The sequence below is a fragment of the Melospiza georgiana genome, chromosome 1 (genome assembly GCF_028018845.1).
Source record: "Melospiza georgiana isolate bMelGeo1 chromosome 1, bMelGeo1.pri, whole genome shotgun sequence".
In the NCBI taxonomy this organism is placed as follows: Eukaryota; Metazoa; Chordata; class Aves; order Passeriformes; family Passerellidae; genus Melospiza; species Melospiza georgiana.
This window is the reverse complement of record NC_080430.1, coordinates 4,793,820-4,808,850: the sequence shown is the minus strand read 5'-3', so window position 1 is coordinate 4,808,850 and position 15,031 is coordinate 4,793,820. Positions and strand designations below refer to the sequence as shown.

The following is a 15,031-nucleotide window of genomic DNA, read 5'->3' as shown; positions in this document are numbered from 1 at the left end:
GCACTGAGGTGACAATCAGGGTTTGGAGGAGGAAGAATCAGGGCTGAGTTTCTGAGCTGGGAAAAGCCACTTCTAGAGGAAATATCCAAAATACTAAGGAGTGAGAATGGAAAATGATGATTTTTCTCAGAGAGACTGACAAGTATGTTTTAGTGTCCTTGCCCTTGTGCAATCCTGTAGATCTACACCTGGGGCTCAGGCTGAAATGCTCCAGAGCTTACATTTATAGGGAATTTCCCTACAATTTTTTTTTATTTACAAATTTTATTTAATTTCCCTACAAATATTTTATTTGCGGGAATATTCGTGGGAATTCCCCAGGAGAGTGAGCACATCTCATCCTAGGTTTAATTTTGGGCAGTTCTTTGCTCAGTGCCCGCGAGATTGAGGAAAACTTTCAGCACTTTGTCAGGATAACCCCTCTGTTAGGGGCTCAGGGCAACCAGCTGAGAAAAAACAGAGCTGAGGACACTGATGGTCCCTCGCCCCTCCAGACCCTAATTGCAGATTTCCTCTGGCACAAGTGCATAATTGAGCATGCATAATTAGCCATGCCTGCCCAGCACAGGTGCCTGGCTGTGCCACCCAGCAGTCCCCACACAGCTCCTGGGCTGGAGTTGGCTCTGAGGTACCCTGAAATTAGAGCCATGCATTCTTCTGCTGGCCTGACTTGTCTCCCAGCATACCAGCCTGACCCCTGTGAACCCACACAGCTCTAATTACAGATCCTCTGAAAGCAGCTCAGCGCAGTGCTTTGCAGAGAAATGGAAAGGTGAAGGCTCTGTGATATTTGGAACATGGTTGTGACCTGCTGAATATCACTTGGAGACGTTGGAGACTCTTCCCTCTGCTCCCCTGAGGGGATTCTGCACCTCAGTCTAAACCCACTCTCATTGCAGGGGAATGTTCTGGGTGAATTGGGGCAGAAAAAGCAGAGTTGAGCAAGCTTGGGTCCAATCCAAAATCAGATACCACCACCAGCAAAAAGGCAAAATCACAAGCTGCAGGGTCTCTCCTTGCAGTGACACAGAGTAGGAAAGGCAAGGAAGAAGTACAAATAGGCAGAAAGAAAGAAGTACAAATAGACTCCATGGAATGCCTTTGCTGCAAAAATCTGTCTTCCCCATGGCATCTGCTGGTGTGGACTAAGGATCACCCATCTTGGTGAAACAGGGAATTTCTCTGTGTTAAAGCAGCCTTGCACTGATTCCAAAAAGGAGTGAGAAAAGCCTCCAGTGCTGGAGGAATTACTTCAGTCCCACCACATTCCTGTTTCCTTTGTAAACATTATCATCTCAGTTTTACAGAGCAGGAAACCAAAACAATAACATGTTGAACATTTCATGGGGAAATACTCAGTCTGTTTCCCACTCTATCTTATCTTTAGGACCCTCTTTTCCCACACAGATTACTGCAAGAATTAATCTTCCTTGAAACATAAACACACAGATGTGCAGAGGAACATGTGCCATGACTGTGACAGAGGACATGTGCCATCCCTCTTGTCCTACCTCTATGCCCCATATCTGCAGTCCCAGCTTCCTCTCGATGCTTGGGAGGTTCGTGTCACCTTCTGTCATCCTGCAGGCTGAGCTAGAAGGCAAAGGAAGAAAAAAAGTAGTAAATAATTATATAATTAGATGCAACAGCGAGTGTGCTGGTCAGCTGGGCTCCTCTTGCCATCAGAGCAGGTTTAACACAGAAAATCCACGTTTTGAAGTGTCTCCATATCTGCTATAAACAGTTAGGTGGGATGAACCCCCATTCCCAGGCTATCCATGCTCATGAAGGGCCAAGCAAAGTGCAGGATCCCAGCCCAGCAAAAACTGATAGGACAGTGTGGTTTGGGTGGGGCATTATTTTCCCTGGATTTGAACACATGGAAAGGATCCATTGGGGATTATTTTGCCTGGATTTGAACACATGAAAAGGATCCATTGGGGATCATTTTCCCTGGATTTGAAGAGGTGGAAAGGATCCATTGGGGATCATTTTCCCTGTATTTGAACACATGGAAAGGATCCATTGGGGATCATGTTGCCTGGATTTGAAGAGGTGGAAAGGATCCATTGGGGATCGTTTTCCCTGGATTTGGTCAGGTGGAAAGGATCCATTGGGGATTATTTTGCCTGGATTTGAAGAGGTGGAAAGGATCCATTTGGGATCATTTTCCCTGGATTTGAACACATGGAAAGGATCCACTGGGCTGTTGGACCTGACACCAGTACTGGTTTGTTCCCACCAAGGCACGAGGGGTGGAGGAGACACAAGAGGACCTCCAGGAGTCCTGTGCCCCCCTGGGCCAGTCACTGCACGTCAGGTCAGGTCAGGTGAGGTCTCCTGGCCTTGGGGGAGCCCAAGGAATGAAGCCCTTCTACTTCAGGCCAATATTCAGCTGTAAATTCAGACAGGGATCTCAGGGCAGGGCACCATGCTCCCAGGTCCATGCAGGCACAGCAGCACACAGAGTGATCCAATTAATAACCAGAATGTCTATTTTACACAAATCTCAGCATCTCTCCAAGCTCTGCTGCCTCCATGGGGAAGAACCAGGTTTCAGATTGCCCACACAAAGGTGTCTGAGAATATCTGAGATGGTTTTTGTGTCGTCTTCCTTGTGATGGGTGGAGGTCTCCCATCCATCCTCTACCATACCCACCAGTTGTGGGGGAAAAATTCTTAGCTATGCTCCCTGATCCTACTGCCAAGATTTTTGCTCAAGAAACAACTTTAGAACCCAGCTTGTTTACAGGGCAACTTCCAGCAACAAATGAAATCCCAAAGTAATGTCCATAAAAACATGGAGTTAGATCCTATTGGAGCCAGCTCCACTGCAGCAGCCACGGGACAGGCTGTGTTTGTGCAGGGCCACAACCCACACCAGCCTTTCTGTGAGCCAGTCCTGCTCACAAATCCAGGCCCAGCCTCCAGAGAAAACACAGCTCAGTGTTCTTCAGCAGGTGGGGAAGAGCAGAGCTGTGATCCCTGCCAGAAGGTTTTTATTGCTCGCGTTACGAGCAACAAGTGCTGGTCACCCTGAAGAGGTTGAACACTCAGGAAGAGCACAAAAAATGCACAAAAAATGCCACAGGCAGGAACATTGGTCCATCCAGACATCCCAGACCCTGGCTCAGGCAGCAGGGAGGTGCAGGTGTTTCCTGGGGTGTTTTGAGCACAGCCCCAGCACCTCTCTGCTCCCTGAGCAGGCACAGCCTGGCAGGGCTCAGCAGCAGGAGTCAGAAGGGCTCATTCCTTCCTGAACACACAAGGACAGCTGGAGACCGAGTCCATGAAGCCTCAGGAACACATTCAGCAACTTTCAGCTCCCTCTCTGGTCCTCCAGAGAGCTTCCAGGCAGGAAAACAAACAGCAAGCACAAAATAAGATATTTTTTACTTCAATTCCCAGAAAGGTGATTGACACCCACACAGATTAAAAGCCAGATCCAAGAAGATATTTCAGTGTCCACAGAGGAGACAGACCCTGCTCTAAATGGTGTCCTGACTCACCTACAGCCCTGAAGTACAGGGCTATCAGGAACTAAATAAAAAACATGGTCTTAGTTCAGATCTTTAGTTAAAAACCTCTCCTTTCTTTTAATATCATATTCGAAAGTTCCCTATCAAAGAAAAACCCAAGTGAAGCCTCCTTCTCTCAGCTATCTTTTTAATTTATTTAGGGGGTTTTCTTTCCAGCATCAAAACAGGAAGAACCTGAAACCAAAGCCAGTAAAGATAGTTTATATTTGAGGGCAGTGGAGGTTTTTAGCACTGCTGACACTTCTCCCTGTGGAAGGCAGCAGGCACCTTGCTCTCCTGCTCACAGCTCAGGAAAGCAGCAGCTGGCCAGCTGTGAGACACAGCTGGATCCCTGCTCCTCTTAGCATCCCAACCTCTCCTGGAAAAATTAAGCCAAAGGATGCTGAGATTCCTCTGGCCACAGGCAGTGCCCTCTGAGAGCCAGCAGGGCTCCACAGATCCCAAATCAAACTTAATTGACTAAAAACAAGGGTCTTGGATCTCCTTCACTCCTGGGGGGGGGGATCCTTTCTCCATCTGAAACCTCACAATCAGTGCTGAGTCCCCACTTTTCTGAGAAATGGTGTCCCTCCCTTCCTCCTAAGTGCTTTAGCTGGGGGAGTGTGAATCATAGACAAGGTTGGCTGTTTCTTTGGAATTTCCAGCTTCTTTCAGCCAGTGGCCAAGTTAGAAATAATAGGAATATGACTTATATAATGAAGCAGCTCATTTCATTAATGATTTAATGTGGGGTTTTAATCAGATGATCTCATAATTCAACTCCTGTCCAGACATGAAATCTGGTATTTATGGAGTGAAATCTTCCCATCTGTGCTGGAATTATGAAGGGCAGAAACTTTTAGAATTTAAAAAGGAAGAAAAAAAGGGATGTTAAGAGTCTTGGGGCATTCACTGTGGGGTTTCAACAGCAGTGTCTGGGGCAGCCCTTATCTCAGTCAAACCAGTTTTGCCCAGCATTAGGTGAAATGCAAATTGGCAAGAAGTGTGAGTCAACCACCTCAGGGGCAGGAATTCACCAGGGAAAATCACTGGTTATGGGGATGGATTTGCCTCCTTTGATTTGGGCAGACACAGCTCTACTTGTGAGGGGAGGAGAGAAGCAGCTCTAGCTCATCTCTCTGCCCCCACATTAATAACATGCAACTACTCAATTTCCACCTCCAGGGCCAGCCTCTCCCATTGCCACCATTTCCAGGGAAATCTTCCTCTCTGCATGGGAAGAGGAGAAAAGTTCACCCCTTGAATGTGGGCTGGGAGTGGTCACTGCAGAGCAAAGGCAGCTTCTGGCTTGGAGCTGCTCTGCTGGGTCATCCCCACTTGTAAAGGTGCTATAAATAAAATTGCAAAGGTGTCCTAGGTTGACTATATGATGCTTTTATCCCCAATCATCTTGTTCTGTTATGCTGAATAATAAATTTTGCACCTTTAAGACGTGTTGCAGAGAGTGAAGGGGGGACAGAAGAAGCACAGTTTGTTTTCAAACACTGCACTCACTCCTCCACATTCCTGCTCCTGGGCTGTGTTGTCTGTGGATGGACAGACAGCAGGACAGAGCTCTCCTTTGCTTTTAGTTAGTTTAGCTAGCTGAGGCAAAGAAGTTCCCTGGACTGTGGTTTTTTTCCCTTTTCTTTGGCCCTGTTTAACCTGCTCTGGCCTGAACACCCAGGGGAGCACCGGCAGCTGCACCTGAGGCCCACCGGGCCGGGCCTGGCCTGCGACATTTCCAGCACTGAGGGACTGATCAGAGACTGAGTGAGCTGAGCTGCAACCCGGGGAGGGACTTTCTCAGTTTGTCATCTCTTTTGGAGCAACAAGAGGTTTTATTGGTTAATATTGTTTAGGTTTTATTGTTTAATAAACGGTTTTTTTCCACTTTTCTCCAAGGGGTAGTTTCTCCTGGACCAGTTGAGGGGAGGGGCCGATTGAATCTGCTTTCCTAGAGGAGCCCCTTTGGGGATTCTCTCCCAAATTTGCCCTGAACCAGGACAAAAGATCAAATGCTGCTCTTGACTGAGGGCAGAGAACCTGGAAACCCAACATCAGTGGCTGGCCCTTGATGGGATGTCACAGCCAGGGGCACCTGGAGCCTCCAGAGCTAAAATCAAAGCTTTTCCTGGCACAACCCAGGCAGCAAAGCTGGTGGGTGAAGGTGGATGGGTTCCCCTTACACCCACTGGCCTTTGTGCACTGCCAAAATTGTCACTATAGGACACAAAACAACACAAGTGCACACACTGCTGCTCTCAAGGTGAAGAAAAGGGAAATTTATTTTTTGACTCCAACATTTATAGTTTTCTAAAAGTTGACAGTGGATTGGAGGGTGAAAGTGCCACCTCTACAATGACACTGGACAAACCAATAGTCCATCAAATTTTTCTTCCTCTATAAAAGAATGTAAAACAATAGGTTATTTATATAAAGCATGTGAGACAGTTTGCTACAAGAATGTAAACATCAGAAGGCTTAGAAAATCTTAAAAAATCAGGGTGACACAAAACCACAGCAGCATTCCTGCTTGCTGAATCCAGCCCTCATCCCCTCTCCAAGCAGCACAGCACAAGGAAAAGCTTCACCTACATGACTAATTGAGTGTCAAGGTCACTCCCAAGGCTGGTTAATGATTAATGGCTGGGGTGGCAGTGCCACCATCCCTGGGTCAGCTCGGTCCATGATGGAACCCAGGCCCTGCAGGACATTGCTCCAGGCAGTCCTGGGCTGTTTGGGTGGGGAGGAAAAAGCCAGGACTCAGAAAGGGGACAGGGGAGCATTTCCAGCTCCTGAAGCACATTCTGAATTCAGGCTGGCCTGGGTTCTGGCTGTAGTCACAGTAATAAAACAGCCCCAGTGAAATGACTAATGCTCTGTACAGCTCTGGGAAAATAGGAAGCAGCTGTGGCTCCAGCCTTTCCAGGCTGAAAGGCCTAATTATTGGGAATACTTGGACTGCCATTAGATGAGGTAAAGCAGGGGCTGTTGAATTGCTTTCATTGTCTCCACTAGAGTTGGGCATCTGGGCCCAAGTAGGTGCCATTTTTTGTTTGAGGACAGTGGTTAACTCTTGTTTTGCCCAGAGGAGTGAAATTCAACACTGGAGTTCCATCCTGTGGCTCATCAGCTCCAGCTCAGGAACAGCACTGTGCAGAAGTTCAGCACTCAGCCTGGATAAGCTGTCTTTTATTTCTCTGTTGCAAGAGGAGAAAAAGCAGCTTTTATACCACAGGAAAATCATGGCTAGGGAGGGCCAGCTATGGGGCTTGTCTGTTCTCTCATGCTGTCACATTTAAAGCTGTAATACCTTCCTCCAAGCCATGCTGGATGTGCTGGAGCCTGGTAGGGAGGGCAAGGAACAGGATATGCATGGTGGGGATGGGAAAAGAGGAAAAAGCACAGCTCAGCTCATCCTCCTGCTCCAAGTCCTGTGAGATCCAGGTTCAGGAGCTCAGTGTGGCCCCCAAGCCAAGGCCAGGGCTCTGCCCAGACACGCCTGGGTGACCACAGAGAGCACTTCAGCCTTCTTGGAAAGAGCTGTTGCCTGGCAGCTAAAATTACGTAAAGCAGGCCTTGAAATAAGATGCTATTTCTGATCATGGTGGGCAATTAAACATTGGAACAGCTTATTAGGGAAGCTGGCAGGCTTGGCTTTACTTAATGTCTTTGAAATGAGATGGGTGAGTGGCTGGGCTCAGCTCCTCAGGCTCTGTGGCCAGGAGCTGCTGCTCAGGTGCTGCATTTCCAGCAAGCTGCTCCTTCTCATGGCTCTGGCAATAAAACAAATATTGGAGTGGCCCTCGTGCTTCAGCCATCTCCACTGGGCAGAAAAGATCCCCTGTCCATGCTACAGGATCATCAGGATGGATCCTGAAATGGTTTGAAACCTGAGGTGAGGCATTGGATGGGATGAGCTGAGATTGGGCTCCTCTCCTCAGGGCTGGAGATAAGAGGGGACTTCACTGGTTCAAGTGGGGCAGGATTTCCCCTTTTTCCATGAATGGCTGCCAGGGATCCCCACACCAGGAGCTGCCTGACACCACAGCAGACTGGTGTTTTCTGTTCTTGTCTCCTGGGCTGGGATGCTGAGGTTAATGTGAGTGAGGATGTAAGGGCATGGGATGAAGAGAGGGTTTAATGTTAATGATGGCCTCTCAAACTGTAAGTGCTCTACAGCCCAGCAGAGGTTTCAATTCCCTCTTCAGTGAATTCAAAGGATGCAGAAAGCTGGATTCACCTAGCCAAGGAATCCCTCAGGCTCTGAAAGAGCAATAACTATTTTGCCCTGTCTGAAAAGAAGCTGACCTGTGTTTCTGGAACCCAGTTGCTCTGTCCCTTGAACCCTGGAAATTTACCCCATCTCCAACTACCAACCCACTCCCTACAAGAAACAAACCTCTGGCTCAGTGTGACTTCTCACAACCTGTGCCTTCACCACCTGGCCACTTCTGGCATCTCAGACTTAGCAGGGGATACTTGGTCATTCCCAGAAAAGCACTGAGGCTGTGAGCTTCACCTTTCAGCTCCCTGTGAGGATGGACTTTGCACTAATCCTCCAGTCCCCCCATTGTTCCTAGCATAAAAGCAAAGAGCACAAGGAAATACCAGGCTGCTGGGAAATAGCCACCTTCCCAGCTGCACCAGCCCTCAGTCTGGATCTCATCTCCCTCTCTGAATTCCTGCTGATTTAGAAGGGAAGGCATCTCATTTTTTATCTCCTCTGACTTTGACCAGTCCCTGCAGCTGCATTTGCACCTGCCCTAAATTCCAGCTCAACACCTCACTCCATCCAGGGAATGCTGTTCATCTCTCCACACCTCTCTTCATGATCTCCCTTGTCCCCCTCTGTTTATCTCACTGCTGGTGCAGTTCCAGCAGCCTGATCTTTAAGCAGATGGTCTTGGGAAACTGATTTCTAAGAGCAGATTGTTTTTTTTTCCCTCAAACTGCTGCTATTTCTGAGTATCCCCTCTAAAATTTTACCAGCTGAGTGCTTGTCCTGGGAACTAAGGAGCTGCATTGTCCCAGCAAACTTCTCACAATGCTGGAACAATGCGCTGACAATTAAATCAGAACTTTGACTTCAGCCCCAGCTCCCAAGTCATGTGCTCTGAGTTTCCACATTCATCAGGCTGGCTGTGGAGCCCAGAGCTCAGCTCTGGCCAAGGTGGGGCTGGCAGGGTCCCCTTGGTGTCCTACAGAAGGTCACAGCACCCACGCAGCTCCTGCTGAATTCTTTCCCAGCAAGTCCCTTCTTCCCCAGGATGTCTTGGAAAGCAGGAGGCTCTTCCAGGCAGGCAGGCAGGATCTCTGCAGGCTGAGGGCAGCCCTAAAAGACTCAAAGCATTCCCAAGCAGCAGCTGGAAGCTCTCCCTGAGATCAAACCCTGTGACCGATAACAAACTCATTACTGTGCAAACCCACCTCTCTGAAGATCCATGAGAAAGAAAAAAAAACAGGCACAAGAAGCTGTTAAAAACTTTCTGCATTGTGCTGGTGTGCTGCCAGGTGCATTTTTTGCCAAATAATAAATTTCAGCTTGGTGCACACCTCCTTCAGAGGTATCCATTGCACCTCCGGCCCCACTCCGTGGGGTTTGTGAGTCAGCAGCAGCACGGAGCCATCCCAAGGGAAAGGTGAGCAGGCAGCTTGCCAATTCATCAGGAACAAATCTCCCCTTTCTTTTAGCTCTTTCTCCTCATGAAAGGGAGAGATTCCTGGCTCAGGACCAGCCCTGCATCCAAAGGGGCAGGGCTTCACGCAGGAGATGGACACAGAAGGAAAGCAAAGCCATTTTAATTGCTCTTCCTGGTTTCCAGGGAAGGGGTTCAGGTTCTAACTAACTCCTAACTTACTCACCACCTCCACAAAAAAAAAGTCACCACCCTCTCCCACATCAGCATTTTAACAGAGCATTATTTAACCCCATGGCTGCAGGTTAAATAAAACCAGAGCTGAGACATCAGGGAGGAGAGAAAATGTGTTTGTTCACAAGGGAGCACCTGCTCTTCAAAAGCTTACAGGAAGGAGAAAACCTCAAAAAATTACATTTTCCCAGGTGAAACTGAGGGAAAGGCCACAGCAGCTTCCAATGCAGAGCTGGGAGTAAGGAGAGGAGAGGGGGTTAGAGACTGGGATTTATCCACCTTCTCCTGGGTGTCAGCTGCACAAGTCTGAGGAGAGCTTCCCCTGGGTGGTTCCCCTCATCCTGGTGTTTGTTCTAGGGCAGATCCAGTGAATCCTGGACAGGAGGGACTTGCTGTTCCCTTGGCCTAACAGGAAAACCCCTGGGGGAGAGCCCAGCTTGCCACACCTCCCTCCTGCTCCCCCAGAGTTTGGGGCTCAGTCCCATCCACTGTGCCCCAAGATTCTGCCAGCATGAACTAAGAGAAATGCCATAAATAAAATCTCCTTTAAACCCAGCTGCCAGTGCCCACCAGGCCCATCCTTTTCAAAAAACAAGTCTGAGAGTAAGGATTTTTGCTGCTGCATGTAACAGTTTTATATTTATTGTAAGAATTCACACGTGTGTATGTGTGGAAGATCAAAAGCAGCTTTTCCCTGGTGCACAGTTTAATGAGTGCACTCGAATAACCCCTTAGGAGCTTTTTTGGTGGTATGGAGCAGGGGAGATGCTCTGCCTCCACTCAGACCAGCTGGAGAACTGGTTCCAGAGCATTGGCTTCCCAGTGGAAAGTGGAAGCAGGTTTCAGTTTTGTCCCAGTTCAGATCTGCAAGCATGACATCAAGCTTGGGAAGAGAAACCCAGGACTTCCATTAAAAAACAAAAAAACAAAACCAAAAGCCCAAGCAGGTTTCCATTTTGGATTGCAAATGAAAAGCCCTGGACCTCAGCAGGTGCTCTGTGGGTGACTCTGCCCTTCCATCTCTGGCCCAGTGAGGTGGAAAAGGTTTATTCAGGGGGAAGTTTTGTTTCTCAAGCAGCAAAGGGGAGCTCATCCCTTGTGAGTGCTGGCTAACACAGCTCTAACTAAAGACAGCTGACCTGTGTCAGAACAGAAGGGGACCAACTAACCCAGGCCAAAATTCCACTGGGATGGGTGTTGGGCCAGGCTGTGAGTTGCCTTTTCTGAGCTTTAAGGTACAGAGTCACTCATCCTGGACAACTTTTCTCACCTGGAGCTGACATGGGGAGTTTTGTGTGAGTGCAGGAAGGGAACCAGGCATCTGACAGCCTGGGATGGGTGGGATAGCAACAAAGGGCAGTAATTCAGGCTCTGCACACTCCCAAAGGGAAGATGGGTACCCAGGCAACCTCTCTAACCCAAAAAAGAACACAATTTCCAGCCCTGCCTGTTTCCTACCCTGTGCAGCTGTTTTTAAAAAACAGTTTTAAATAAAAGGCCAGGCACAAACCTCTCCTTTCATCCCAGGGCATGGCAACAGGACATTTTTAGGTAGAAGAGGTCAAGTTCTGTGAATAGCTCCTTCCACAGGAGCTGCCCAGGATGGAGCCCAACCATGCAATTTAAGGTCAGTGTCACATCCCTGACGTGGATATAAGGTAATAACAAGTTCCACTGTCACTGTACCCAGCTCTGCCTCAGATAAGCCTGAAGAGGCTCAGATAAAGGCAGATAACAAATGAGAGGGTTTCTGTTACAAGCAGAGATCCTTGGAAATCAAGGCAACTGAATTGGATGCACATCACCTGATGTGCCTGGACTTTTCAGGGTGAAAGATGCCAAGGCTTTAAATGATATTCTCCCCTTAAATTACAATATCACCCCTTTCTGCAACACTTTCACACCCAGAATGGGTGGAAATACAGTAGAAATGTAAAATCATCGAGGATAAACCATAGTTAGGTCCATTTGCAGGGTTGTATTGTATGGCGAGAGAGGTCATGGGAGGAGAGGTTTTACTGAGCTGTGGGAGAGTGTTTCCCTTTGTGACTGAAGGATCTGCTCCTCTGAGGGGACAACAGAGGCTGAAGAATGTATGTGAATAAACAAAGGGATATTTTGGGTGTGGTGTGGCTACCCTGGGGTCCTTCCTTGGCAAATGGACATTTCACATTGGGAAAGCCCAACCTGTGCCTTACGTCAGCCCAGTGAGAGCCTCACAAGGCTGACACAAAAATGTCCTGAAGGAGGGACCTTGAGGAGGGTCAGTGGTGGCACAAGGGCTCCCCAGGGGTGACAAAAGCGCAGCTGGGGCAGCACCAAGGTTTTGGCTGTGCCCTGAGCTCTCTTCATTGCTCCGAGCATTTCAGGGCTCTGCTTCCAAGTGGGTCACCACACATTTAACTCTGTGGAAACTGAGGGAGGGCTTTTGGTCCAGCAGGATGTGCCCAGCACAGAGCAGAGCCCCAAGCATGGGGCAGGTGTCCAAGCTCCAAGCCAGCCTCCTCCTCAGCTGGAGATGGATCACCACAGGATGGGCGCTCCATAACAGAAGAGACAACAACTTCCATGCTCAAAGTGCAGAAAAACTTGCACAGCTCTGTGGAAAAGACACTGTGAACATCTTCAGCATCCCTGGCCATGCAAGAGCAGGGATTTATTGACTCAGCCTAAGCAGAAGATACAGGAGGAGGCAGGAGATCAGGGTGGCACTGCTCACAGCCACGGCACAAAACCTTTGCTCCCAGCTGGGAGACTTTGGCAACTGCTGCCTCAAAGTCGTGCCTGGGAAAAAAACATCATGAGACCTCTGTGTCTGCTGGAGGAGGATAAAGGCATCCTGTTTGCGCAGGGAGGAGGAGGAGGAGGAGGGGAGGCTCACCTGGCTGTGCCAGGAGGAAGGTGAGGCAATTGGGTTTTTTCTGATTTGCCTGTCCTTGCATTGCCTTCCACCTGGCATCGCGGGGGAACGGTAAAACCCCGCGGAAGAGGGAAGCCAGTGCCCTCTGATTGTCTAATCTGCACTTTGCAGGCTCTAATCAGCCCATTTCGCTCACTGTGTAAAAAGCACCGGGATGATTCACCATCCAAGCGCTGCTCTGGCGGGGCCAGTTTGCTTCAGGTGCTCTAACACTTGTTTACATCTGCGTTAGGGCAGTCTTGAATAAGCGTGAACCTCCCACAGATGCTAATTCATATCAGCTCTCCTTTGTGTTAAATATTTATGTTCCTAATAGGCACGCCTAAGAAAAATACTGGCAAGTGAGCCTGCAGCTCAACTGCATTACAACTCAATTTTATCTGAGTGCAGCTCGCATCTGGAACGAGCAGGATGAGAAAACATTCTATTTGCAGAGCACAGCAGCCTGGCCATTAGCAATCTGTCGATGAGATGACAATAAAACCCATCCATGAGAACTTCCAAAGACTTACCGTGGCTGCCTGGACCCATAACTGCACCCCAAAGGCAGCAGAGCTTTTGGAAATCCCCACAGCAGCAAAACACAAAACAATCCAGGCCCAGACAAAGGTTATGCATGAAATCAAAGCCAGGCTGTGCAGAGGCTGAAGGAAAAGTTGTGTCCTCAGAGCTGACAGGGAGCCCGGACGGGTTCTTGGCAAGCTCAGAGCTGCTCGTTCCATCCCCAAACGATGTAAATCAGGGTGGGCTCCTTCCAGCACACACTTCCTGCTTTGTAACAGGGCAGGATCTTTATTTTTTATTTTTTTAAGTATGAAGCATATTAATTTTTTGTTTGTTACCATCCCACATAAAGTCATCAAACAGTTCTGGCCTTATTAAAACTGGCAGGATGCAGGAGCTCGCTTACCTTGCTGCAAAGTGCGCGCTGTCCTCGCAGGTGTCCCCTCTGCACCGAGCCCAGCGCCTCCTTCTCCCCGCCGAGCTTCAGGGCACTTTTGTTCACTGTTCTGCTACCTTGTCAGCCGGGGAACAGCACTGTTCGGAAATTCAATCCTCTACTTAACCGCAGAGACACTCCTACCCGGAGATCACACCCATTCCCAGGCTCACAGAGGGACAAAGAGGGAGCCGGTCCGGGAGAGTTTCAACCAACTCTGTTCGCATCCAATATCCCCTGCTCTGAATTCCCTGAATGGTGATTAAGTGCTGCTTTCATTAAAAACCTGTTTTGTCCAGGTTAGGAGGGCACAGGAGGGATTTTTTTCCTCTTTTCTCGGTCTCTGCAGGACAAAGCAAGGTGCGGTGCTGCTCAGTGTTAACCCTTGGGGACAAAGAATTCCAGCTCCACTCTCTGGTTCTGACTGTCCCCAGAATTCTGAATTCTGAAGTCCCGAATTTTGGCAAAGCTGTTCCAAGGGGAAAAGTGCTCGGGGAAGATCTCTGCTCTTCTTCTCCCTGCAAGGCCGAGCTGGGTGAGGATTGCTCCCAGGTTTAGGGGTGTAACAGAGCACTGGAGTGTTTAACTGGGCTGCCCTCCCAGGAGAGCAGTAATGATCAACCAGGCAGCCCCAGCATGGTTTGCTGAGCCACCTTCAGCAGCACAAAGCTCTGTGTGTGGACACTTACAGCTCCTTGCTGAGAAAAAACTTACCTGTGAAGGATGGCTGTAATATCATAGCCACTGGCTGGGGATGAGCTGAGGAAAAACCATCTCCTGGCATTCCCAGCTGCTCCTGCCTGCCGTGTGCTGGGTGCTGCTGATGGAGGAACATCCCTGTCTGGAGAAGGAACCATGTGGTACCTTGTCATCAGCCACCAGCTCTGCTTTGGGGGCACCCAGGGCTGTGTCCAGGAAATATCTGAGGATGGAGACCTTTGGGACACCCAGGGCTGTGTCCAGCTGTGTCCTGCACACCTCTGAGCATGGAGAATTTTGTGGGAGCCAGGGCTGTGTCCAGATGTGTTCTGCACACCTCTGAGCATGGAGAATTTTGGGGCACCCAGGGCTGTGTCCAGATGTGTTCTGCACACCTCTGAGCATGGAGAATTTTGGGGTACCCAGGGCTGTGTCCAGCTGTGTCCTGCACATCTCTGAGCATGGAGAATTTTGGGGTACCCAGGGCTGTGTCCAGATGTGTTCTGCACACCTCTGAGCATGGAGAATTTTGTGGGAGCCAGGGCTGTGTCCAGCTGTGTCCTGCACATCTCTGAGGATGGAAACTACACACAACCTCTCAGGACTGGCAGCTGTCCAAGGCCTTCCCTTCAGATACATTTTTCCCTTGTCACTTCCTTAATTTTCTAGATTAGCCCCCACAATCTGAAAATAAATATGAATCAGCTAAACCAGGTGGCTGAAGAGCTTTAAACCACAGTTCCCACACAGGTCCCATCCACTGGCCACTGTCAGACCTCAGGGAGCTGTAGTGGGAGGAGTGCCCAAAATACCAGTGACACTGCCTGCAGCCTGGTGTGCCACTGACCACAGAGAGCTGCAAACCAAGGTGTGGCTGGACCTGCTTGTTCAGCCTGGGTGTGCCCATTTCTGAGAGGATCACTGCAGAGGTCTCAGTTTCACGGTTTAAGATGCAAAACCAATTCCTCACAAGTGATTTCTCCCTTTATGTCTGCAGGCTATAGCTCATAAACCTGCAATAGCCTTCACCTTTCATTTTTCATTGTTTTCATGTCATTCTTTTCATTTCACCATGCTG

General features: G+C 49.0%; 1 protein-coding gene across 1 annotated transcript in view; it reads right to left on the bottom strand.

Moving 5' to 3' along the window:
- Window positions 1–13,279, bottom strand: part of VILL (villin like) — a 37,362-nt gene extending 24,083 nt beyond the window's left edge. Inside the window, exons 1-2 of the mRNA XM_058028069.1 lie at window positions 13,225–13,279; window positions 1,512–1,593 (exon numbers count right to left, since the gene is read on the bottom strand). Coding sequence (XP_057884052.1) covers window positions 1,512–1,580 — 69 coding nt within the window. The 5' untranslated portion in view covers window positions 1,581–1,593; window positions 13,225–13,279. The remainder of the gene's footprint in view (window positions 1–1,511; window positions 1,594–13,224) is intronic.
- Between the last annotated feature and the right edge of the window lie 1,752 nt (window positions 13,280–15,031).